This window comes from Rhineura floridana, chromosome 7 (assembly GCF_030035675.1).
Source record: "Rhineura floridana isolate rRhiFlo1 chromosome 7, rRhiFlo1.hap2, whole genome shotgun sequence".
NCBI classification, from domain to species: domain Eukaryota; kingdom Metazoa; phylum Chordata; class Lepidosauria; order Squamata; family Rhineuridae; genus Rhineura; species Rhineura floridana.
Genome location: NC_084486.1, coordinates 73,392,997 through 73,420,813, shown reverse-complemented (window position 1 = coordinate 73,420,813; position 27,817 = coordinate 73,392,997). Strand labels below are relative to the sequence as shown.

Genomic DNA, 27,817 nt, shown 5'->3' with positions numbered 1-27,817 from the left:
TAAAACGGAGGGGAGGCATTCCTGATCCCAAAAATAACGCTAAAAGGTGATTAAAAGGTGTTAAAAGAAACATATGGTGGCGGAGCTCCAGCCGTAGCGAGCTCTTACGCCGCCATCTTCATTATGCCCAGCAGCAGATCTTCCCAGTACAAGCAGTTCAATGAGAAGCGCAGCAATGATGACAATCAAAAGAAGACAGGAGCAAACAGCAATAATAGCTCTCACTCCCTGGGCAGCTGGAACAAATGCTGTGTGTAAGAACCAAAGTAGCAGCCACAGCTGCTCTCTTTCTCTAAGCAACAACAATGTTCCTCTTCCTGTAGGCAAAAAGGTCTCCACACGTCCCTCAGTCCGCAGTCAACATATCCCTCCAAAGGGTAGATGGAAAAAATAAACCACGGCTGGCTAAGGTTCCTGGGACCCAATCCTGCAGGATATAGTGCAAATCAAACAACAGCAATCCAACAGGGAGGGATGATGATCTTGTTTTACATTTCTTTATTGCTGTCGCCAAACTACCACACTGCTGCTGCTAACAGCTACTTCATCATATTCACACAAAATCAGCTGCAAAAATGGTGAAAATGGATTCTGGACTTGGATATTAACATGATGCATGTAAGTCTTAATTCATGAACTGAACGTAAATAGCAGAACAGGCATTAAAAACAAAAGTCATGTCTTGCTTGTGAGCTTCCCATAGGTATCTGGGAGACCACTGTAGGAAGTAGGATGCTGGAGAAAAGAGACCTTTGGTCTTACCCAGAAGGGTTTTTCTTAAGCTTTAGGAACATCAAGAAAGAGCTTTGAGGAACTGCTTCCTTCTCTGCTTTGAGAAAATAAATTATTTTAGAGACCCCACCCCCTGTTTGCTTACCAACAATCTGTTGTCCTTAATCACACACAGCTGCTTGGCCCACTGGCCTAGCCATTTTTTCCGCCAAAGGAAAGCACAGATCCGGGCATCTTTCATGAGTTCAATGGAAGCTTCAGGGGAAGGCCACTGGTGAGGGGCTGACTTGCCTTTGATGTTCTCTTCTTCATCATAAGATTCATAGGAGCTGCTGACTGCTTCCCCGTCATCTGCATCCGGGCAAAACACAACCATTAACATACACTTCTGGATCAAAGTGCCTGGCTGTGACAATGGACTGGATGAGGGCTAGTAAACTGAGGCTCAATCCAGACAAGACTGAGATGCTGCTAGTGGGTGGTCTTCTGACCAGATGGTGGATGTCCAACCTGTCCTGGATGGGGTTGCACTCCCCCTGAAAGAGCAGGTTCGTAGCTTGGGGGTTCTCCTAGAATCATCTCTGTCACTTGAGGCTCAGGTAGCCTCGGTGGCACGGAGTGCCTTCTACCAACTTCAGTTGGTGGCCCAGCTACGCCCCTATCTGGACAGGGATAACCTGGCTTCAGTTGTCCATGCTCTGGTAACCTCCAAATTAGATTACTGCAATGCACTCTATGTGGGGCTGCCTTTGAAGACGGTTCGGAAACTGCAGCTTGTGCAAAATGCAGCGGCCAGATTGGTAACAGGGACCAGATGGTCCGAACATATAAAACTGATTCTGGCCCGCTTGCACTGGCTGCCTGTATGTTTCCGAGCTCGATTCAAGGTGCTGGTTTTGACCTATAAAGCCTTACACGGCTTGGGACCACAACACCTGATGGAACGCCTCTCCCGATACAAGCCCACCCGTACACTACGTTCAAGATCAAAGGCCCTCCTCCGGGTGCCTACTCCAAGGGAAGCTGGGAGTCTGGCAACAAGGGAGAGGGCCTTCTCAGTGGTGGCCCCCAAATTATGGAATGATCTCCCTGACGACTTTCCTCTTCTCCCAGGCATTTTAGCATGTGTTTTATACTGTTTTAAATTTTTAAATTGTGGTTTAAATAGTTTTTTATAAGATCTGTTTTAAATTGTATTTGTTTTAATGTTTTTAGTTACTGTAAACCGCCCAGAGAGCTTCAGCTATGGGGCGGTATACAAGTATAATAAAATAAAATAAAATAATTAATAAATAAAGTGACTTGCTTTTTCCATGCTCCATTAGGCAAGCTGGAGAACAGCATGCATGAGAGAGAGAGAGAGAGAGAGAGAGAGAGAAGGCAAGGAGGTCTAAAGGCCTGAGAAGTGTGAGCAATCAGAATTAGTCCAATGAATATGCCATTTCCCCTTAACCTCTTCTGTCTCCCACACACTATGATCAACATATACAAACCAGAATCAGACCACAAGCCAGTGCTCCAGGGCTAGCCCAAGACATTTTGCTCCCTGAAGGGCAAGATGCCCATCCCCACCATGTGGCACACACAGCTCTATCCTCCAAAGAGGGGAACAGTCAAGTGGTGTCTGCTCCCCAGCATCTGCCATCTGAGGTTGTCGTCTCACTCTGCCTAATGGGAGGGCCGGCCCTGCAATGTTCATAACAAATGTGACAAGATGGTTGATATGAACAACCTCTCACTGGAAAAGTGAAAAGCTTGAATGGCATTCATGTGAAAAGGTTAAATGCTCTCTTTGTACTTTTTCTTTCTGTTCAGCTTTTTGCATGAAATAACCGCATTGGACAGAAGTAGTACAAATGTATGTATGAGTGTTTGTACATTCTGCACGTTATGTTGGCGATATTTTGTCTGGCTAATTAATAAAAATCAAGGTATAGTGCTACAAACAATCTCGCAGTCAAACAGGTGTGGGTTTTTTTTAGGTTGCTGACATCATTGCTTGACTAGAGGAGAAATGCAATTGAAAGGCTCCAGATTCTACTAAACTAATTGTTTCATGTTCACATGTTTGTGAAGTTTTTTTTAAAAAATGACAAGCATGTAGAAGAAATAGATGCTAACTAAATAGCAAAACTTAAACCAAGACCTCAAACGTTGCAGCTCGTGTGTTTCACCTTGAAGTCAGCTTCACACTAGCTTGTTTTGAGACAATCCAACACTAAAGATCATGTCTTCTTTCCATGTCCCATAACAAGTTTGCTCTGATCAGTATTCTGCTTTCTGATTCTTCATGTGAAAAATTAGCATCTCATTAAAGGGGGATTTAAATCCTCCCCCAAATGATCCTTATCATTGCACAAGTGTTTTCTGATGTCCATCTTGGTCATTGTCTTTCTTCCATCCTTCTGAATGGTGAAGAGTGCGCATATGCACCCATTCACGTTAAACACCTTATAGGATTCTTAGAAATTCATCTTACATTATTTCAGCTACTTCACAATTCCTGTGGCAATAACTAGAGCCCTCTGCCACTGCTGCCTTATGTTTTTCAACAAAATGATTGGTGTTTGGGACTATGAGTGCAGAGATTCAATTGCATATGTTCAGTGATATGATGCTATGACGTTTTAAATGAACAAACAAAAAAGAACAAAGAAGAAGTCCATATGTACAGGTATCATACTAAAATTAATATCAAGAAAAACTGAAATAAAAAGAAATGTAACAAGTGGCGTTGGTGCAAACCTATTTCAAAAACAATAAAACTAAGGGTAGACACACACTTGCAGTTGTGGTGGCTTCAGTGCATCTCTACCGCCGTTTTCTGAATGTGGGGACACAGGATGCTAGGCAAACTCTGCCCCTTTTACTCCAAAGCCTCAGAAGTTGAAGCTCCAGTGTGTTTCACCTTGAAATCAGCTTCAGACAGACTTCAGAACTGATTGGCCATCAACCCCGTTGCCAGTCCAAGTGTGTCCAATGGAAATGCTTTGCTGTGGGCTCAGGCAGACACAGTGATTGGCCCAAGATTTGCTGCAGGTTGTCCTAATCCCCTGGTGCATCCGCTATAGCTGCCCAATTTCCCTGCTTTTTAAAGTTCGATAGAAATATCTGTTGGCTATAAGTATGTTCTTAACCCGCAAGGTTTTTTTGCCCATAAATGATTTTTTTCCTTTTTAATCTGGGAGGTAAGAAATGGGATCCTGTGCAAGTTTGCTGAGAATGGACTGACCATTTGCATGCTTATTGAGTTCAGTGGGATTTACTCCCCTGCAATCATCCTTAGGATAGGTGAAACTGACCATAGGGGATGGGGAGAGGAGGAAGGGGATGGGAGTAGGCAGGACAGGGAGGAGGAGGGCAGGTTTGATCATTTGCATGTTTATTGAGTTTAGTGGGATTTACTTCCATGCAATCATGTTTGAAAATGAAATGGACTGCCTTCAAGTCAACTCCAACTTATAGCAACCCTATGAATAGGGTTTTCATGGTAAGCGGTATTCAGAAGTAGTTTACCATTGCCTTCCTCTGAGGCTGAGAGGCAGTGACTGGCACAAGGTCACCCAGTGGTCTCCCAGGTTGTAGTCCTAGGATAGGTAAAACTGACCATGGGGAGGGAGAGGGAGAGAGAGGAGGGTGGAGGGGGAAGGAGGGGATTGGAAGGGGATCAGGGAGGGGAAAGGAAGGGTGAAGGAAGGGGGAGGGAAGGAGCAAGATGGAGGGGATAGGAGGGAGGAGGAGGGGAGGGCAAGTTTGATCATTTGCATGCTTTTTGAGTTGAGTGGGATTTACTCCTGTACAATGGTGCTTAGGATAGGTGAAACTGACCTGGGGGAGGGACAGGAGGGAGGAGGAGGGCAGGAAGAGGAGGGAGGAGATTGGGTGGGTCGGCACTGGGCAGAGGGGAAGCCCCTTTCCTTTCCAAAAGGAAAACATTGTGAACATTATCATTCTTTTTCAGGATTTCCCCCACCTTTTTATTCTACAGCAGGCACGTATAGCCTCCCACCCAAATTTAAACCAAAGCTGTCCCTGGCCACGTCCACATCAGACCTTTATTTCACTTTAGACAGTCATGGCTTCTCTCAAAGAATCCTGGGAAGTTTAGTTAGTGAAGGGTGCTGAGAGTTGCTAAGAGACACCTGTTTCCCTCATACAACGTCAATCAGAGTGGCTGACTGTTAAACCACTCTGGCCACTGGAGCTCTGTCAGGGGAATAGGAGTCTCTTCTCAGCACCCTTCACAAACTACACTTCCCAGGATTCTTTGAGGGAAGCCATGACTGTCTCACGTAAAATCAAAGTCTGGTGTGGGTGTGGCCCCCTGATTAGGCAAGCCTAATTTGACAAATTTGTCAAAATACAAACACAATTTGGTTTCGTCTTTCACAGTCCAATCCACTTCCTGGTTCTTACTTACACAGTCCAATCTACTGGTTCCTACTGAGCATGCCCGGCCTTATCATTGAGTTCAATGCTAAATTTCTTAAATTAATCAAAAAATCAGCCTGCCATTTTTTTAACTTTTAAACTGCAGACGATGAAGGTCAGAGTATGGGGCAAGGTCAGTATTAGGATTACAGGTACTCTGTGAACATGGCTGATTTTTAATTAATTTCAACAGATTATGAGAACTCTGACAGAAAAAAGTCCAAAAGGGGTCTGTTTTCTCTCTCTCTTTTTACACTTAGAACTCTCAATTCTCTCTAACTGCATTTCTGATTTCAGGACTATAAGTTTTGTAAGGTTTTGTTTTGAAATGAGCTTATAGGAAGCATCAGAATGGCATGGGGGTATTTTCAATTTAACATTGCGGAATGAGAGAAATCCATGCTGACTATAGTATATAGCCACTCTTGTGGCTGTATAATTAGAAACAGTCTGCTGAAACTTGAGAATCGTTTCTTTTATCAAGTTATGATCGTCATAATCATAAATAAAATCAGAAGTTGCAAATTCTGTATTAATACTTATTATTCAATATTCAGCCCTTGTGGTACCACCAAATTCCATAATGTTTTGTAATTACACTGTTCAATCATTTCACCTCCAGACCAAGGGGTGAAAGAGGAAATTCTTACAGCCCATGGGGATGCAACAAGGGCAAGTATATGGGCCACCATTATGTTGATAAAAATGAAGTACAAATGCTCTCAATTTATTCTTGGTATGTTATAAATCCTTCTATATTATATCACACATTACACCAGGGATTTCCCATTATTCCAGATATGCTAAAAGAGGGCTGGGTGCATAAGGAGATTCTATGGTTGAAACGAATAAGCACAGAAACTGGCAATAAGTGCAGCCTGAGCATATCCAGGTTTGCTCCAAAGTAAAATCCACCTGTTTCAGTGGGACTCACTCAAAGCAGATATGCCTAGAACCTCAACTGTCCTCCTGTGTCTTCAGTGGTCTGTGTCTCCAAAGATATCATGTAATTATGCATACAGACATGTCTATCTTAGGTGATACAGAGTAACATATTTGCAAAAAAAAAACCCTGATTTTTTTTTATTACACTGTTTAATTCAGAACAGCCTGAGTGAGGGCAAAAAAGAACAAAATGAGAATGACTGGAAGGATGTAATGGCCTGGAAACAGAGTCCGCACAGGTTAGGGTCACTTTTCCTTCCCTTTGAATGGAAAAGGAATTTGAATTTCTTCCATGGATGGACAGTATTAACTGGGGGAGGGAGAGGACCCCCTTCTATCAGAAGTCACCTCTTCAATATTCCTTGAGGGGAACGTGCAGCACATTCTCTAGAATATACTGACTCCAAATGACAGAGAGAGAGAGAGAGAGAGAGAGAGAGAGAGAGAGAGAGAGAGAGAGAGAGAGAGAGAGAGATGTTCACTTTCTCAAAGGTACTGCATGCATAATCTTCTTCACTGAGCCATAATTCAATCAGTAAGCCTTATTCAGCCAGAGCAGCTGTGGGGGGGACAGGATCTAATGTATCTTCGGTGACATGTTCAGCTCTGACTAATCTCAACATTTTCACTTGCTAGTAATCTCTTAATATTCTTTGATATCAGAATATCCCTTAAACTTCTTTCATGTTTAAATTGGCAGTGTGACAGACACAAAATATGTATATCATAGATTACATTTCCAATGTTTATATTTTTGCTTTTTATTTTTCCAAATGCTTCTGTGTTGCCTGTTTCTAAATTCCCAGCAATATTTAGGTTAATCAACAGCAATGAAATGCTTGGAAACACACTCATACGTGCCATTCAGAGAAACACCAAAGGGCTCAGCTTCTTCATAGTACCCTTCTGGAGATTCAGTCTTTGGGCCTGAATGTTGCTTTGCTTCTGAAATCTGTGCAATATATAAAAAAAGTTAGAAAATCTGTAGACGAAGACCCAAAGAAAAATGAGTTTTGCCATGAATTCTTAAGATAGTATTAGTATCTACAGTTCAGAACCCGTGGCCCTCTAGATGTTTTTGGACTCCAAGTCCCATCAGCCTCAGCCAACATGGCCAATGACCGGGGGGATGTTGTAGTCCAGCAACATCTGAAGAGCTGCTGGTCTCCTATCCCTGTTTTGCAGTGTGAGGCTTTTGATGGGAACGAGACAGCCCAACACAGAAAATTGCAGCAGAAGGGTTTTTTTTTTTTGAGGGGGGGAAATCTTCTGTGTTACATGACAAGCAGAAATAAATGGCTATAACAGGAAGTGGTCTTAAGTACATAGGCTGACAGAGTTGTGAAGCAGATCAAAATTTATTAAATCATTGTGGCACTTGTAGTTTCTCTGAAAGCTCAATCTTTAGGATGCTAGGTAAGTCTGATTTAAGAAAACTCAACAGAGATCTAATCCCAAATCCCAAAGGTCCTCTCCCGCTTTTTAACTCTAAAATTAAAAGCAAAAAATGGGGAGGGATCTTTAGAATTTGTTTCATGATGATTGGATTTGGCTCCTGCAATAAAATTGCACTTAGAAGCCATTCCCTTACAATGGTTTTTAAAAATGAAAATATTAATAGTAGCATACATGATCTTACAACTACAGAAATGTAGTTGAGTTTTTTTATATTACAAAAGTAATTGTGATGGTGAAGGGAGTCAAGCTGGGAAATATACCAGACATCTTCACAAAGTCAATATAAGCAAGAAAGGAAATAGATAAACCTGAACCATACTGAAGTAAACCAATACTTTCAAAAGAAGCTTGGAAAATCCCTGAATGGCTGCCAAATCTATCCTAACATACAGGACAAGGCTGGGGGAAGAAATGAAGAAATGAAGAAAGTAAAAATATTTTCAGGAAAAAGTGCTTAGAGGGGGGAAACTGCCATTTTTCAAAAAAGGTCTCAACTCCAGGTTTCTGAATGTGTCTACTTTCTGCTCCTCCACAGCAAGTATGTACCCAATAAGACCACACTTATCCATTATTAGATCATGGATAAGGGTGCCTATTTCGTGGGCCTGGATGGGTAAGCTGGGAAGAGTTGATCTGACCCAGCTTTGCCCACCTGGATACTCAGTGCAACATCAGCACAGGATGCAGGGATGGGGGGAAGAGGTTGCTGTGGTCTACAGAACTTCCATCTCTGTCACCAGGAAACCACACTTCTTACAGCTGGCTGTGAGGGCCTGCACCTGGTGTCAGGCCAAGGAGACTGTAAATTCAGGTTGCTGCTGTACCATCCACCCTGCTGCCCAGCAGCTTCTCTGACTGAGCTGGCGAAGGCCGTCTCGGCTGTGATACTGGAGGAGCCCAGAACAATAGTCCTGGGTGATTTCAATGTCCATGCTGAGGCTGCCTCTAGTGTTCTGCCTTGGGACTTCATGGCCTCCATGACAACCATGGGGCTGTCTCAAGTTGTCACCAAACCCACGCATAGGGCAGGAAACACCCTCAACTTTTTTGTTCCAGATGGAGGAAAGGGTAGTCTAGAGATGGGAGGGTGGATGTCACCCCATAGTCATGGTCAGATCACTTCCTGGTGAAGTTTAGACTTACAGCTCCAATCCTCCCCTGCAGGGTTGGTGGACAGATTAAGATGGTCTGCTCCCAGAGACTAATAAAATCCACTGGATCCCTGAATGCCCTGGGGGAGTTCCCAGTAAATAAAGCAGGTGACCCTGTTGAAACCCTGTTGTTGTGGAACAACAAGACGCATCCTAACACAATTGCCCCTGAGCACCCTCCCTGGCATTGTGGAGCCCAGTTTGCACTCAGTGAACTAAGGGCAATGAAACAGGCTGGATGACAGCTGGAGTGCAAATTATGAAAGATGTGCTCTGAGGCTTATTGGGCACCAGTAAAACATCAGAACCATGCCTACTATGTGGCAGTGAGAACGATGAAGAAGACCAACTTCTCTGTTACCATCGCATCTTCAATAAGCTGTCCAGTGGAGCTTCTCCAGATTGTCAGGGGCCTGTTGACATCAACTCTAGGAAATAGAGTTTTAGACCCTTCGAAGGCCCTCTGTGAATTGTTTGCAAGGCACTTTGAGAGTAAAGTTGCTTGCCTCGGTAGCAATCTTGATGCCCCATCCACATCTACTGTAGTCCCCAGTGAGGTGTCCAGTAAAAAGTCTGCTGCAACTTCTTGGGATCAGTTTCAGTTGATGTGGCCTGATGACGTGGACAAGGTGCTTGCAATGATGCGGCCAGCAACATGTCTTCTCAACCTTTGCCCTTCTTGGCTTATTAAAGCTCACCGAGGGGGTCTGACCGAGTGGGTCCAGGGTGTGGTCAACGCGTCGTTGTGGGAGGGAGTGGTTCCAGCCACCCTGAAAAAGGCAGTGATCCAACTACCCCTGAAAAAGCCCACCTTGGACCCATTGGTTTGTGATAACTACCGCCCAGTCACAAATACCCCCTTCTTAGAGAAGGTGATTGAGAGGGTTGTGGCGCAGCAACTGCAAGTACTCTTGGATGAAACAGATTCTCTTGACCCATTCCACTCTGGGTTCAGGCCTGGTTATGGGACTGAATTGGCCTTGGTCACCCTGATGGATGACCTTTATCAGGAGGACAGGGGCTATGCAACCCTGTTCTTCTTACATGATCACTCAGTGGTTTTTGATACCATTGACCATGGTATCCTTCCGGGCTGACTTGGTGAGATGGGTATCGGAAGCACTGTTTTACATGTTTCCGATCCTACCTCCAGGGTAGTTTTCAAAGAATAGATTGGATGATTGCCTTTTTGCCCCTGGCAGTTGTGCTGTGGGGTACCACAGGGTACCATCTGTCCCCCATGCTGTAACATCTATATAAAGCCCTTGGGAGCGGTCATCAGGAGATTTGGGGCAAGGTGTCAGAAGTACGCTGATAATACCCAGCTCTATTTCTCTGAAACATCTGAATCAGGGGAGGCCGTGCAAGCCCTGAACTGGTGCCTGGTCTCGGTGGCGGGCTGGATGAGGGCCAATAAACTGACTCTCAGTCCTAGCAAGATGGAGACACTGTGGGTTGGTGGTTCCTGAGTTTGGATAATTGGTCAGTTGTCTGCTTTGAATGGGGTCGTACTCCCTCTGAAAGAGCAGGTTTGTAGCCTGGGGGTGCTCCTGGATCCATCTTTGTCACTAGAGGCCCAGGTGACCTCAGTGGCTAGAAGTGCCTTTTACCAGCTTCAGCTGGTAAGACAGCTGCGGCCGTTTCTGGACAAGGATAGCCTGACCACTATTGTCCATGCACTGGTAACCTCCAGGCTGGATTACTGTATTGCACTCAATGTTGGGCTAACTTTGAGCTTGGTCCAGAAGCTGCAGCTGGTGCAAAATGTGGCAGCACGACTGTTCACAGGGGCAGGGTATCGCCAACATGTTGCCCCGCTCCTGAAAAAATTGCACTGACTGCCCATTTGCTACTGGGCTGTGTTCAAGGTTCTGGTTTTGGTGTACAAAGCCCTATACAACTTGGGACTAGAATACCTGAAAGATCATCTTACCCCTTATATACTCAGCTAATTACTATGGTCTGCAGGTGAAGGCCTCCTGCAGATACCATCTTATTAGGACGTCCATTGCCCACAACATAGGAAACGGACCTTTAATGTAGTGGCACCTACCTTTTGGAATTCCTTCCCCTTAAATATTAGGCAGGCGCCATCTCTGTTATCTTTTTGGTGCCTACTGAAGACCTTCCTCTTTCAACAAGCATTTTAAGTAGAGATTTTATCTCAGTCTCTGTGTTGGAATTGCTTGTTAAGATGTTTTTAAAAATGTTTTGTTTTAATATGTTTCTATTAAATAATTTTAATATAGTTTAAAGTCTGTTTTTATGATGTTGTAGAGTGTTTGTAGCGCTGCCCTGGGCTTGTACTGGGAAGAATGGTAGGATATTAAATAAATAAATAATTAAATACATATATACACATACATACATACCTAGAAAATTTGTGTAATAATTTCCTTGCCCTAGCATTTCCAATTTAATTGTCAGGAATAATGTGTCCATTCCTTCCTAAATAGGCAGCTGTGGAGTGTGGACCAGTCTAGCTAGACCCTAGAATCCTGTATGTGTCACTCTGTCTACAGCTACAGTTTTCGCCAGACTGCAACGGTAGTTATTACTTATTCCTAGTTATTACCAGGCGCAATGGTATAACCGGCAGCTTTTCTCTGGTGTGTTATTGCTAAATGATATAGATGGAATTTGTCCTCACACCTATACTGAGAATAAAAACTGGAGATGTGAATCTCTCAACATTTTCAGGCGAACCCTCCTTATTCCAGTTCATGATGGTTCTATAACATGAGATGGAGGGATTTTATTTCAGAAGAGAAGCCCCACTTCAAGAATATCTGATCCTTTTGAAATTAAGTTCACTTACACTTGGTTCCACCAATGTTAGTGTAGTTTTTAAAGCTTAAATGATTTAAACAATTTTAAAATGGATCTCAGCCAATGAATCTCAAATGAATCTTATTTATTGCTGACACTTTATCTTACAAAACCTATTGCAAAGACAAGCCAGCTCAGTATTACATCTGCAAGAGCCTCCAAGCACATGCATGAATGCCAGCAGATAAAAGCATACAGTGATGCTGGCTAAATTGAGTGTCTGATGCTTGATTTGACATAACCACAGCAACTCTCAAGTAATTGGTCTCAGTTGGTCTCTTGGCAGAATATTTACTCACCTTTGCAAAATAGTTAGATGGAAAGCAATACACAACAGCACAAAGGTCAGGTGTTCCCCCCCCCCAGTTATGCATAGCATTTTGGAACCTGGTTAAATATTTAAGTGCTTAAGATGCAAGCTGGAAAATGGAGTCAACTTCTCAGTGGGGGCCAGGCAGGAAATATGCCTCTGATTTACATCCATTAGTTAGGTGACCTAATACTTTCTAGAAAGATTAAAGCATAAATTCTGTCTGCATTCATGAAACAAATTGCAATATTTTCCTATTGTGCAAAACAAGTTCTGGATGAGGGGAAAAGAAAGTGGTTACTGTACTTTTTCACTAACAATGGACTAGAGCTTGGAAAAGTTACTTTTTTGAACTACAACTCCCATCAGCCCAATCCAGTGGCCATGCTGGCTGGGGCTGATGGGAGTTGTAGTTCAAAAAAAGTAACTTTTCCAAGCTCTGCGAACGGACACCGGTTGGGACCGGGTGGTGCAGTAGTTGCATCCATTAATGCAGCCTTATCCGACCTTCAGTTGTTTTGGACTGCAACTCCCATCACCCCTAGCCAGCACAACCATGCTGATGGCAGTTATAGTCCAAAACATGGGAAAGGCTGCTTTCATGAGTTCAAGATTTATTAGCTCCATTTATTAGTTTCTTCCAGTAACACAGAAGGCTGTATCTAATGTTAGCCCTACTCAGAGTGGGCCCATTGAAATTAATGAATGTGCTCAGAATGCTGTGAGTGCTCTACAAATATTTAATAAATATTATTTTTTTAAAAAACGAAAACAGAGCCCTGGAATTTTTTTCAGACCTCTATGTCTTACATTACAACTTGCTCCTGAGGGTAGTACATTCTATCCCAAAACACAACATTGTGTCTGCATTAGTATTATGCAGCAAAAATTCAAAGGAAGTAAATGAACAAACAGGGACTTACTATTTTTGAAGGTGGAAGGTCTGGCAAACTCTTCCGAGGAGGAGTCAAATGCTGTTCCACTTCCCCATTGGTCAAGGAGTCTCTGTGACCTAACACTATAGCCCAAACAGAAATAACAATGTGCAAATTGTCCATTATATAGACCACGCTCTGTAACATTCTTAGATGCTACGCTTTTGTTTTGGAGGAAGCATAGCTTTAAATTAGAGAGCATACTACAGACCACAAAAATAGCATTTGATACTGCCTCCAAGAATATGGTGAAAAGCAGCTAAGGACATGTTCTCTTCCTAGCTGTGGGTTTATTGGCACAGATTTGCTCAACAATGAAAACTGCAAAGACCAAAATGTCTTAAAAATAATCTGTCTGCTTGCAAGGCAAAACTGATTTCTAAATTGAGCAGTCCTAAGTATTCACCCTGTCATTACTGCTGCTGAGGGTGGTTTTAACTTGCAGGGCAATGCAGTCTTTTCCTAGTTCAAGCAAACGGAATTCACAGTGGGAAAGAGCTACAATCTCAGCAGGTGAGTAAATCCTTATGATTGTTCAGCTAGTTGGCCAGTAAAGTGTTGCTACCATAATCCTGGGATCCATAGGATATTAACAATCTAGGGAGGAGTGGAAAGGAAACAGAGGGCTCTGGTGAATGGAAGGACAGTGAATGGAAGGAACTCCCTTCCCCTCTTCAGGGCCTAACTATGAATGGAAACAGATGACTGCTAATCACACAGTAGCTGCTTAAAACCACATGGCTCTTGCTTAAAAATGTATCACATCATAGCTACAACCATATGGAAAGGCAGTGGCCTTTAGACTTCAGCCAAAAGGTAAGCCCAGCATCTGAATTTCTGACTGGTTGCAATGGGCTTTTGAACATAGGTAATCATAGGCAAAGTAAACAGTTCTCCCATGCAGGGGAAGCTAGTGGGAAGGGCACTGCCATGCACTTGACCTCTCCTTAGTGGTATCGCTGTGTTTACCGGGAGGAAGAGGGGTGAGATGGCAGGTAAGTCGATGCTGTGCAGGCCTAGCAGCTAGAACACCATACTGGCTCTCCACTGCACCTGCACAGTGCTGACTTCCCTGCGGCCTTACTCCTCCTGGTCAGCACAGTGACACTGCTGACGGGAGGGCAGGTCTGTAGTGCCGTCTCTCCCCACCCAGCTGCTGCTACTTTCAAATATGGTGGTGTATGCAGATGTGCATTTCCACCAGAGCTTGGAAAAGTTACTTTTTTTGAACTACAATTCCCATCAGCCCAATCCAGTGGCCATGCTGACTGGGGCTGATGGGAGTTGTAGTTCAAAAAAGTAACTATTCCAAGCTCTGATTTCCACCCATACACACATGGCAATTTTTTCATAGAAGCATGTCATGGCTGAAATAGCACTATGCTTCTTACAAAGAGCCCCAGTAAGCCTACCACTGAAAACAGAAGCACAGAATCTTTCATGGCCTGATGGCTGTCAGGATGTTATACACTGGTTACCACGGCATTGGAAAGAATCTGGTGCAAACTTTGCTGCATCGTATATGACTAAATAAAATGTTAGAACCACAGTTCTTTTCAGACTGTATCTGGGAAGCCACAATAACAACTCTGCATCTACATCCTGTAATGAGGTTCTGGTGTAAGACTGGAAGCAGCAAAGCAAAATCCAGAATGCACAGTGATGTTATTAGCCAGACAAATTGGACATCTGCTGCCCTTCCCGTGGCTTCTCAGATTTCCTGATCTTTGTTTCTACACGTTTTAATTAAAGTGGCACTTGGAAGCAACTCCATCTCCTAAGTTTCTCTGTCTATAAATTCAAAACTGAAAATATCAGTGTGCCAGACCCAGGTAGGGCTGCTGCACAAGCTAAAATGGACAAGTAAACATAGAGTTTACCATGCCACTATCTGTTTGGAAAATGGACAGATGAACAGACTTAATAAATGAATACTTACTGTATATGCAGTACTATGAGCTGGGTATGATTTTTAAAACTATACATGCAATCCTTTTGTGCACATGAAGCACATCCAGCAAGATAATCCATGGATAGAATCAAGCTTCTGATGCACAATGTCCTTCCTTATCCAGTGCAAAAAAGTTAAGTTCTGATCTACCACATTTTCATGGAATAACCTACACAGGCCATGCTTGCATGGTCAGTTTCTCGTTTAGTAAGTCAGAATAAGGATGAGCTCCACACATCCACATGCAGCTCCTTCATTTCCCCCTTCACACAAGTGGAGAAACAAGCCAGGAAGCCACAGTGTACCACAGCTTCCTGTTATGTACAAATCAATAAACCTTGGTAAAAGCTTCCAAACAAACCAATGTACATATGCCAACTCTAAACCATGTCTTCATATCCTGGCGTGTTTGGAATCCATTAACCGTAGATTCCAGGTTCACATATAACAGGAAGATATGGTTAACTTCAGTTCCTCACTCACATGAAGATGTAAGTGTGCTTTTCAAACATACCTTGGCATGGCTGGAACATAGCCTACTATAAAAAGGTAAGAGAGCAACATTAATTGCGCCACTCACTTTTGCATCTGGCCACACGCACCACTTGTATGTGGTCCTCCCTCATAAGGTTGCTCATAAGGGAATGTGGCCCTTAAGATGAAAAAGATCTCCCATCCCTGTTCTAGGATAAAAAAAAACCTTGGACACTAACTGTAAAAATACTACTTATGACACATTATTTGCAGTTGATTAGTAATCTCTCACATTCTTTGGTATTATTTTTAAATTTTGTAACACTGTGCTAAAATATTAAAGAAGGGGAGGAAAGAGAGGCTTGTATTGTATATGCAGAAAATGTGATGTATTCTTCAGCTCAGTTAAATGAAATCACTGTTATCAAATGTGTAAGTGAAATCCTAATTAATCTTTATGTGCCTTTGGCCTTTCTCATCTGAGTAATAGGTTCACAAGCAAAAGCCTTAAATTCCTACCTCTGTCTGGTTTCTCTGGTTCACCGTGTTGTTTATTGATGGTGACTTTGTTCATGTAAATGTATTCCTCATCACCACCTATGAAGCAAAGAATATAAGCCCCTTATTCTTTTGTGTATTTTTGTATTGTATAGCAAATCATGTGTTGTAGACCATCCAGAGCAAAGCATCTACTAGAGAAATTTTAAACCAATTACTTGGTCAGAGAGGACTATTCAATTGTAACTTTGTTGTCCATCCATTGCTGTTGTTTTTTGTATCCCCAAAGGAGGCTTATTGTGATGGCTTACAACTCAGTGGCATCTTAACTAACTTTGCTCTTGCACAGTTTATTGAGCTTGCAGCAGAGAAGTTGTGCACTTGCAAGGAATCCTTCTTGATGGTGGTGGTTGTTTTTTTAAAAAAGAGACTAACCCCTGCAACATTTATCTTCTAATTGTTATTGCAAATTACATGATTCAGGAAACCTAAGTGAATAAAAAACATGCTGCCGTGCTAGAAATTAAGAGCAACTGGAACAAATGCAATTGGCTTCATTCAGGACCTTTTGTATTCACTTACCTTGTTTACATTTGGGTACTGCATAGCAATTTGACAGACCCATGGGTGCACACTGAATTTCATGGACTTTTGGAACCACGTTTAACACATTTTCTCTGTACCTATTTGTGTGTGTGTGTGTGTGTGTGTATGTGTGTGTGTACATGCACTGCACATATATCCCAACTACCTGGGGGTAACACTTCATGCATCTGACAAAAGTAGACTCCAGTCCATGAAAGTTTGTGCCCCAATAAATAAGCTTCTCTTTAACCTAACAAAAGACTCTTGGTTGTCTTGGTTGTTTTTGCATGGAATTGGGGAAATCATCGCTAAAGTGATGGGGCAGTAGGCTAACTGCTGATATAGTTTGGGTATCAGCAAATTGTAGCTCAAGGAAGGTCTTCTGAAATCATTGTCCCTCTACATGACTGTGCTTACCACTTGATTTGGTGCACAGCCGAAGGAGGTCAGCAAGAAAGCTCTTTTTCACAACAGCAGTGCTGCTGAGGTTCTCCTTGTCCAGTATCTTCAGAAAGTCTTCGAGTTCTGTAAGCAGTTGCTCCAAAGCTGAAGTGAGCATGAAACAGATGTGCAAATGTTATTATGTCCTGTACATTAGTTGAAGATATACAAAGGATTTATAGTGACCCTTGAAGAACCCAACATGTCATGAGTTCATTTGTATTTATAGAATTTGGATTTAAATCTTTGTTTTAAACCAAAATCTTTGCTTTTAACATCAGCTCATTTCCTGGTAAAATTAACCTTAAATTTCATGCAAAAGAAACTTTCTACCAAAAATTTTACCCACAAGTTACTAGGCTATCGGAATCTTGCAAGAGATGGTTCAGACTTTTCTTTCTGAATGCTGAAATCTCAGCAAACATTAACTGAATCTTTCAGTATGTACACACAAAATGGCATATGTATTACAAAATATGCTAAATTTCTCTTGTTCAACACTTGGTACAAACTTTTGTTTTTCTTACACTTGCTGGATTTGGTTGAACATAACTTTAAACCCACATTTAAAATGCTACACTTTAATCCACCACTGGTCCTTTGCTATTTGCATTCAGTTTCATCATTCTTATAATGATGCTCAAACCCTGACGCAGGGAAGACAACAGCATGGCTGCTTTCACACATGGGCTGATTGCGTTAGTTTAACGGATTAAAAAGGTAGCATTTCTGTCCCGGTTTCTAAAATCCCTTTCACACTGCAGTACCTGTTGCATTAAGGAACAGCAGCTTTTTCAGCCAATATACCAGCATTTTGTGCAACTGTCTTTCACACGGCTTGTTTTCGTCCCTCACCCATGCACACTGTTCCTCACTGTGTAGGAGGTCTAAGATCTCATTCTGTCACCATGAAAGCCCTCTCCCTTTAGGATCTGACTTTTTAAATTGTTTTAGTTGTATCAAGACAGGGGTGTGTGTGGGAAATGCTGCTGCTATTTGCCAGAATACCGGTACAACGTTCATCAGGCAAAAAAACCCCACGTGACTAAACGGCGGGAACGCACTGCATACTGGGATGCCTGTCACATGAGCAGCTGCAGCTAGCAATAAACTCTTGCAATCTTCCAGGTTCCCAGCCTTGCTAACGGATTATTTCTGGTATCATTTATCATGGAAATTAGCGCTAAACTTCCACTACATTCCACTAGAGTTCTCAAGCTAGCTTGTGTGTTGTGTGAAAGATCAAATATAATGTGCAAATTACCAGATAAGAAATTATCAGAATAACAAAATAAAGTGCAGTGTGAAAGCAGCCCATGGGAGACAGGCTATAGTATTATTTGTTGGGACAATTTGGGTAGCTGTACATGACACACGTCTCTGGAAAGCTTGCCCAATTTAACAGATTTGATGCCCAAAACCACAATTTCTTCCCACAAGCAATGGTACATTTATCTGTAAGACGATGTGAACATCCTATAGAAAGAATGACTGCTAAGAGCTAACCCAGGACATTAGCCACAGGCTTAAAAATGAGACAGCCGGATGGTCCTGAAAGCGCTGCACTAGCTGCCAGTGACTACTGGGCCCAATTTGTTAGTACTATTATTTATTTATTTATTTAATTACACTTTTAAACCGCCCTATAGCAACAAGCTCTAAGGGCGGTGTACAATGTGATAAAACCACATTTAAAATACGAACAAGTGTGGATTACAGTATACAATTACTAGCATAAAAAGCCCTAAATCAGCCTTTCCAAACCTTTGGATCCCCAGATGTTGCTGGGCTACAATTTCCATCAGTCCTGACCATTGGCCATGCTGGCTGGGTCTGATAGGAATTGTAGTCCAACAACATCAGGGGACCCAAAGGTGGGTCAGGCTGTCCTAAATGGTATTGGATCTAAATAGCTAAAAGAGCACTTTCCTCATTATCAACCTTCTCAAACCCTATGATTGACAGGTGACACCTTGGTGGAGGTGCCACCATGGGGGGCTGGCTAGTGAACATTAACCCACGGCAGGGCCTTTTCAGTGGTGGTTCCCTGTTTGTGGAATGCCCTCCCTCGCGAGGTGCATCTATCTCCATCATTATTCACTTTCAGGAGGAATGATAAAACATTCCCATTTACCCACATGTTTGATGCCTGAAAAACACTGTTCCTGGTAACCCTGAAATCACTGAGAATGTTTTTCATGCTCGCCCTGCTTCCAACATTCCAGCCCCTGCTGACCCCATCTCCTAACCAACACACACTGACTGGGAAGGCCCAAAGTGGGATTCTTCACGCATTCAGCAGAAGGTGAAAAGAATCCTTTTTCAGTCCTCAGTGTGATGATGCCAATGGGAATGTCGGAGCCAGCTGATGGGCAGGACCCCCACTTCCCCCCATGCATTATTCCCACATGCTTTCAAAGAACACCTGAATAGGGCTCTGATCCTCTTCATCCCCATATCACAAACTAAGCACATGTAAAAGAGCAAGGGGGTGGGGGTGGGTTGATGTAAATTTTCTTAAATTTACATTTAAGCATTGCCAAACACCCCATTATTGCCTTAATGAGCTACAGAGGGGCAAAGGTATACATGCATACATATTCATGAGCAAGCCCTAAATGAAAGGAAAAGCAAAGCCTTTTATGAAGAAAAAGAAACAGAGAATATGAGTGTCGGTGGGTAGGAAGGGCAAAGCCAGATAGCTCAGGCTACACTTGCCCAGAGCATGGAATGAACCAGTTTGATTTAACGAAATTCACCAAATGAGTTAAAAAATTTCTGAACTACATCTGACAGTAGTTCCCATGAGTCCCAGGCAAACTGAATGCGAGTTAAGTTCATTTTGGGGTAGATCTAATGGAAGAGGCTAAGAGAGTGAGCCACAAGCTAGAACAGACAATTTTTGAACAGCCATGTCTCTGCATCCACAAATCTGCCCCACTGAACACTTGGGAGAGATTTTCCCAGAGTCTCCCTTCATTCTCTTCTCCTCTCCTCTTCAAAACATCTGTCTAAAACTTTCTAAGCTGGCACCATTCATTTCCCTAGCAGACAGCATTGGCAGAAGGTACTCGACTTCAAGTGGTGGCTTCATTCTTTGTCTGCTGCAGAAAATCAACAGACCAGCTGATCATTCGCTGCCGATTTAGAGTAAGCATTCGAGTAGCTGAATGGTGGGTGCTGCTGGCTTGCTGTGGATTTCCCAGCCCATCTTGCCAGGCACATTCCAAGGTTTACAAGGGTCGGCTGCCGTAGGGAACGGGAAAGTAGATTTGTGATTATGACCGCAGGAGAAAGTTATTCTCTCTTAACTGTGAAAAGAAACAGATGTGTTGTTGCAGGGGCAGCTGAAACAGTTGGATGACTTTTAGAGGAGGAGGATCTTCCAAAGGGAACAAAATGCACACTGATGCAAAGTAGACCATGCTGCCTACTTGCTTGAAACTGCTGTGAAGAATGAACTAGATAATGGAGGGTGATTTAGCAACAACAGAAGGAGAGGAATCTTTATGCTCTTTGCCCTTTGTTGGTTGCCACTGAATTCAACATAAGTAAAATCAGAGACCTCTTTCACACGAGGTGTTCAATGTTTCTTAAAGGAGGGGGGGTGATCTTGAACCTGTTCTATTTTTTTAAAAGTGAAAAAGTTATATATAACAAGTAATATGGGGAAATAACTATTTCCCATTTCATTTCTAAATCTTGGCTGTAGGGCTATGAAATTAGAATGAACATTATTCTATTCCTGTGGCTACACAGTATTAGTCACCAATCATTTTACCACAAAGAAACAGCATCTAGGCTTTCCTCCAAGTATATGTGTGTGCACACGACCTTGTGACTTCAGCACTACTCTCTCTCTCTCTCTCTCTCTCTCTCTCTCTCCTTAATGCCTACAAGATCTACCAGCAAGCACAGAGTACTCTTGTATTCAAATGGACTGACAAAGATTCAATAAAATATGGATAATCTGAAGTTTGGATAATTAGATTATGATACAGAAATCTGAAGTGAAAAGGAACACCAGGCACTGGCAACACAATGGCAGGGGTGTAGTCATCCAGGGTCTTGGGCAGTCTTAGACCCTTTACTTTTTGGGGAGCAGGGTCCCAATGTCTCCAGCATCCTATGAAAAGGGAGCATGTTAGCCACCAAGAACAGTCTTCTAACATGCTTCTTTGTTCTTTCCTGCTGATTGGAGCCAATCAGAGTGAAAGGAGGTGAGTCAGCCACTGAGAAGACTCTTCTCAGTAGCTAACACTCTCCCCTTTCATGCTTATTGGCTCCTGGGGCATTTTTTGTTGTAGGAGAAGAGGATCTCATTCTCAACCCTCAAGCAAAACAAAAAAAAGTTAGGAGGGGGTGTGGCTGTGACTATCATGAAGGGACCCTGCACTTCTAAATTCACTACTACACTACTGCACAATGGTTTTGAATAAATATAGCTACTTCTCTAGCCAGTTCTTTAAAGAAATATATTACATTTATATCCCGCCTTTCTCAGGGGAATTCATGGCCACATGCATGGTATTCCCTGGTACGGTCTCCCATCCAGACCAATACCAGACCTAAACTAGCTTACTTTCGGCAAAGTTGTTGCATCATGTGTATTTAGACTGATGGAGGAGTGAACTTTTTTTCCCATCAGGGGTCATTGATCCACAGAAAACACAGTGTCAGGGGCCTGGCTTAACTTTGACAGGTGCGCAAGTCTACAGCAGCTCTGAAGGACAGTTTTAAGGCCTATCTGAGAGGCCTTTTAGGCACTCCTCCCCACTCTGGGCCACTCCTTTTCCTGCAACTCCTGCCAAAGCTTTACTGTGCAATGACAACAGACTTCAGCCAGCTCAGTCCAATCTCTTTCCCTCTCCCTCTCACACACACACACACCACCACCACCACAACACCCTGTTCCATGGCACAACCAATCTGCCTGACAGTACCTGTGTGGTGTGTTTGTGCTTCAACAATACCCACCTGGAGACCTCAGAGTCGGCTGAATTTTTGAAAGACATGAGTAGCTGACACTGTGGGCCAGATGAGACCCAGGGATCAAATGTTCCCCACCCCAGCTTTGTGCTTGACATCCTGCTTTTCCTCAATATGTTCCTTCAATGCATGAAGGAAGCAAGATAATGTCTGTTGGACCCTGCATGTGTACTCATGGATGTTCAGTCAGGAACTATGGTTGTCTCAGGGCTCCCAAACACATACAGGCCATATACATGTACAGTTGTATGCCTAACATGCAGAGGTCAGCACTGAGAGTCACATGGAGGCTGAGGGATGGGACCATCTGCCATAAGCCCACTCCTCTCTATGCACTGACTGAACACATGGAGAGGGAGCATGAGAAAGAATGCTTGTGCAATTTACTGAAAAATAATAGGATGCTAACATCAAAATAACAACTGAAATACTCGAAATTCACTAATAGGCAAAAAACCTTGCAGTTTAAGAATGTATCTATAGCCCACAGATATTTCTATCAAACTTTAAAAAGCAAGGAAATTAGGCAGCTATAGTGAATGCACCAGGGGAGCAGGAGACCTGACCTCCTCTCTGAAATATTGTACTGCCCTACAAATTTGTCAAAATGCAAACACAATTTGGGTGGTCTTTCACAGTCCAATCCACTTCCTGTGTAGCTTGGAAGAATTTGGTAACAAACTAGAACTGTCACTAGAAGCTAAAATGATGAAACTGAGGTTATCATACTTTGGACACATAATGAGAAGACATGATTCACTAGAAAAGACAATAATGCTGGGTAAAACAGAAGGGAGTAGAAAAAGAGGAAGGGCAAACAAGAGATGGATTGATTCCATAAAGGAAGCCACAGACCTGAACTTACAAGATCTGAATAGGGTGGTTCATGGCAGATGCTCTTGGAGGTCACTGATTCATAGGGTTGCCATAAATCGTAATCGACTTGAAGATATATAACAACACGAACAAATGGTTGTCCAATAGGGTCTGGTTCTGGGGAGGGGGGAATGCTCAGTCCAAATGCCTCCAGGCATCTCTCTCTGGCCATCAGGACTTTCCCCAAGCCACACCCCTCACCACTCTCCCCACCACCGCCACGTTTGCCTGGCTGGAACACGTCCTTTACCTGTGACGATGCCTTTTCCTTGTCTGGATAGAGGATGGAGAAATGTCTATGCAGAAATGTCTGGCTTTTGCATGGCTGGAATGTAGCCGACTGCACAAGGGTAAGAGACACATCCATTGCTCCACCTACTTTTGCCTCTGGCCACACCCACAACCAGCATGTTGCCCATAAGGGTATGCAACCCTTGGGCCTAAAAAAAAGGTTCCCCGCCCCTGTTCTAGTAAACTTTTTGGTTTTGCTATCTACCATGGATTGCAAGTATAGGGCAGTTTTCAAGGGCCTCACATTGGCACTTGGCTACATTTCTTTACAATACATGGCTGGTCAGTTTAATGAATCACAAACATGCAAGCCCAAACTACGCAAACAAACTGGAGCAGACAGAAGGACATCTGCAGGACAGCAGTCAGAAATCCTTTCCCCCTACCCTTCCTAAGGGATTTTCCAATCTCATCAAAAACATTTTAATTTTGTCATTTTCAGTAACTGGGACTTTGAGGAAAGCATAGCATTTTTCTAAATACAAAATACTGCAGTTTAGATGTTTGGGGAAAATGTGAAATTCTTGCAACCAGAGATGAAAACTGGGGGAGGGGGCAAGATGTGCACATTCTCTGCAGCACATCACAAATGATAAGCAAAATATGTATCTATTGTGCAAAAAAGATGGTGAAAATAGTTCCAGCAACACAAATGATATCTCAGAAAGATTTAATGCATGGATTTGAAAAACTCCTATTTGAACCCCTTGGCCTTGCCTTTCTATATACAATATGAAAGATGACAAGGGAGACAATAGGCCTTGTTGCTTGTGGGCTGAGCGCCCAACTGCTGAACCCAGCCAGCACAATGTGGGCCATTCTGGAAGTCTGGACAATCATCTTATTGATGAGCTGTCATGTCTCAACCAGGAACTCTGAACTTTAAGAAAGAGGCAGCAGAAGAGGCGGACAAGGCTTTCCAGTTCACTGAACAAATGACACTGGTTTTCCCCCTCCTTCCCTGGAAGGTGGCAGTGGAAGGACTCAGGAAGGGAAAGAGAAAGTGCTTGAAAAACACCCAGAAGGCTCAGTGAAGAGCCCCCTCCCCACACACTATGAACAATCACATGCTTCTTCAGATGTTCAAAATTAATATAGTGAGATCCTTCATAAACTGACACTCCACTTTTCCATCCTGAACCTCTCTCTGCTTATTGTGTTGCTCTCGACTCCATTCATAGCACAGGGAGGGTCCTTTGGATTAAAATGCTTGGCCTCAACTTTGAATTTATGACTGCAACTGCACTTCCCTTTCTTAACAATGCTTTCTGTTTTGCTAGAATGCCTGCCATCCCAGAGTTGCCTCAAAGCCTTCAGATGTCCAAGAGCCATCTGAGCTTCCAGCAAAACTAATCCTGTGTATTGTAGCAGATTTTAACAACTCAAAAAACTCTCTTGCTATCAAAGAGATGGGGAAGATAGCACCATTTTGATGGTAGTCCTGCTTACTTCTTCACCAAGTTTGAGAAGATATATGCATTAGGCCACATAAGGCATGTGCATCAACAACTTGCCTTAGACCAGACAGTTGCACTGAGATCTTCATGTTCCTTCCACATTAACTTCATTAAAAGTTGGATTACTGTAGGGACTTCCGGGAAGGGTGACTTCGCTTGTGCCTGCTTTTGAGATGGGCTCCTGCCTCAAAAGAAGCTTATTCAGATATAAATCAGTCAGAACATTTTTTTTTTGACTGATGAAATTTCTCCCGGGCAGGGAGAAACGTAGAGATCAACCTCAAAAGCCTGTTTTTGTTGGGAGGACTGGATTTCATTAATTTATGAGAAAAGGCCCAGCCAGCAATGCCGGACGGACTTCCGAACAAGCTCTATCTGATTAATGCGATACGTTTATCTTTTCTTCAAAGAGAAAACGGACTAACAGGCAAGCACCCTTCTTTCTATTATTTTTTTTACTTGGTTTAAATTGTTGCAGCAAAAAGAGATTTGTCAAATGAATCAGCTTTAAAGAACTTCTGGGTGAGCTATAACTCTTCTCTGTTATTCACGAAATTAACAGCTTATCTCTGTTTCTATTGCAAAAAGCTGTCCTGGAAGTGCATTCTAAAGATATAAACAGAAGAGGGATTTCTATTCCGAGGAACATTATATTGTCTGGGACTATTCTCTTTTTGGTCTATTTTATTTTGACGAATCTGCTTCTTCACGACGCCACTAACTGTTTTGATGCTGGGAACTAAATTTGTTTTGTATTCTTGAACATAGAGAGATAAGGCAGGCTGCTCTGTTTATACTGTGATGTCATCAAGCCTGGAATATTAACCCAATTGTTGCTGAAATAAGAAGTGGTTCTTCTTTATTTTTGTTTTGTTTTGTTTTCGTGGTTTTAAAAATGGCAATCAAGAAAGTGGCTGAGAATCTGGAAGTAATTATGTTTCAGAAAATAATGGATGAGATTGAGATAACGAAACAAACCCTGCGACAGGGCAGTAAGGAGCTGAAAATTGAACTGAGCAAAATGACGCAGGAGCTTAAAGAAATAGGGGATCCTGTGAGAGAGGAGAATGAGATCAGAGATGAGAAAAGAAAAAATAAAGGGAAGATACAAGCCCTGGAGATTGGAACAAATGTGGAATTGGAAAAAGATCTGGAGTTTATGGATATTAGAAATAAAATCTACTGTTTGGAATTTAACGTTATCTCTGAAGAAATTAATGAAGATATTAGAGATAAAGTTATTAATGGCTTGGATAATCTTGTGGACTGGAATGACGTGATGGAGCTTGATATAGAGAAAATCTATGGAATTAACTGCAGCCATGTGACAATGGAAAAACTCTCAAGAGATGAGCCAGTGCATTTTGTAAAAAAGAAGAACACAGATATGACTTTACAACAATATTTCAGCAACTTATTCAGAATTGATGGCAAGAAAATATTTGGGATAGAGGAAATTCCCATCAGACTCTTATTATATGACTATGGCTATGACAGCAAGATTATTATGGAATACTGATAATGGAAGATTGGACACTGAAATTACTGGACTTAACAGGACTATTGAAGATGGAAGATGGAATTAATAGGGATAATGGAATAATGGCTATTGAAATTATTGGACCTAACAGATTTTGATGAGATGGATTAATCGAAATGTTTATTTGGACTATGGTTATGACAATAAGATTATTATTATTATTAACGAGATGGATTAATCGACATGTTTATTTGGAGAAAAATTGATAGATATATTTCTTAAAGAATTGAAACCTCTCTTTGACTTTTTGTGGAAAGAATAAAGTAATGTTTATGAGATTTGATGATTAATTAAGATAACTACTGGAGGAAAGTGATTTTATAATATAATTTAAGAGACAGGATTGTTATATATTGTAGACCTATAACTGATTTGATCTGCGACAAATGGGAAGTCAACATTTTATTTTTTTGTTTAATCATTTTTGTTTTGTTTTGTTTTTTGTCTTTGAATGTTTTATGATTTTGTTTTGTATGTTTTATGAAAATTTGAATAAAAATTATTGTAAAAAAAAAAGCTGGATTACTGTCTTGCTGTAAATGCAGATACTTGTAGAGCAGAGTGGGGGTGGGGGAGGAATTGCAGCTTTCATTATCATCATCATCATTATTATTATTATATCCTGCCCTTCCTCCCAAAGGGAGCATAAACTTACTGTTGCAGTCTATGGACCAAAACCTTGACATGCATTCTTGCATGTTACAGGCAAGGAAGCCAAGTGACAGATAGGAAAAAGGGGAAGTAGATACATCAAGAAGGTATGAATAAGGAGAGAGTGGCATATTGGGGGAAGAGACAGAACCTGGCTGCAAGTGAGTATTTTCTATCATGTTCTCTGTAGGAAAGATTGCAGATTTGGAATGTAGGTGATCATGTATTAATTCCTCTTGCACCTCAGTGTAACTATGACCTGCAATTCCACATTAAACAACAATAACAAACAGTTTGATGGAATTCTAGCCAGGATTGTAACAGCCTAGGAGAAGCAAACCATCAGTTCTTTGCCATTCAAATGGCAATCCTAGATGTTTTTGAAAATAATTCCCCTGCTGGGGAAAAGAAATATTTTACAAGTGATGGCAACTCTCTAGACATGGTTCCTTGCTGTATAGGGTACTCTGTAATCCTGCCTCCCCCCTGCATTCATTCAAACAACATCTTCATACTGCAAGCCCTCCTAAACTTTCCTTGTAGATTAAAAATAACTTTGAAAACAAAAATCTTTTGTTTTCACTTTAGTTTCACTGAAATACAAGTTTCACTGAAGTACAATTTCGTTAATGTATTATCTGGAAATGACTAGTTGTTTTAAAATCTGACACATCAATTTAATTAATTTGGAAAAATAATTTTGCCATCATGAAATGTGATCTAGTAGCGTGCAGAAAAAAGAATACTTGAACAGCTTGGATTTATGCAATTATAGATTTGGGGTGGATTTTGTATGCATTATTACCATAGGTGTGTTCATAGGTTACATTCAATGAGCGGACAATCTCTATATTTGTGTCCATGAATAGCTGAGCTGTACAAGCTTCCAAATACTTAACTTTCCCACACACAATATACAGTACATTAGCAGTAGGATGTGACTGAGTGTATAAAATAGTCCATTATTTCTTAATGTCATTCAAACAGTTAAATCAGCAACCATTTCCTTGTGCAGTTAAGGGCTGCTTCTGACATTAAGGCACTGGCATGACTGTGCTCACATATTAAGAGGTGAGAAAACATCTTGGGTTGGATCCAGATTTAGTCATGCTTAGAGTAAACTCACTGAAATAAATGGCACAAATTATTCATTACTACCTGAAGTGTTATTGATTTGAATGGGCCTATTCCAAGTCTAAAGATGGGGAATCCAGGACCAGAACCCTCTAGATGATGTTCAAGTCCAGCTCCCATCAGCCCCAGCCAGCATAGC

At 42.0% G+C, this 27,817-nt stretch overlaps 1 protein-coding gene across 1 annotated transcript in view; it reads right to left on the bottom strand.

Moving 5' to 3' along the window:
* Positions 1-27,817, bottom strand: part of AFAP1L2 (actin filament associated protein 1 like 2) — a 119,495-nt gene that overhangs the window by 30,926 nt on the left and 60,752 nt on the right. The window contains exons 2-6 of the mRNA XM_061635920.1: positions 16,717-16,845; positions 15,736-15,813; positions 12,780-12,874; positions 6,970-7,060; positions 878-1,083 (exon numbers count right to left, since the gene is read on the bottom strand). Coding sequence (XP_061491904.1) covers positions 878-1,083; positions 6,970-7,060; positions 12,780-12,874; positions 15,736-15,813; positions 16,717-16,845 — 599 coding nt within the window. The remainder of the gene's footprint in view (positions 1-877; positions 1,084-6,969; positions 7,061-12,779; positions 12,875-15,735; positions 15,814-16,716; positions 16,846-27,817) is intronic.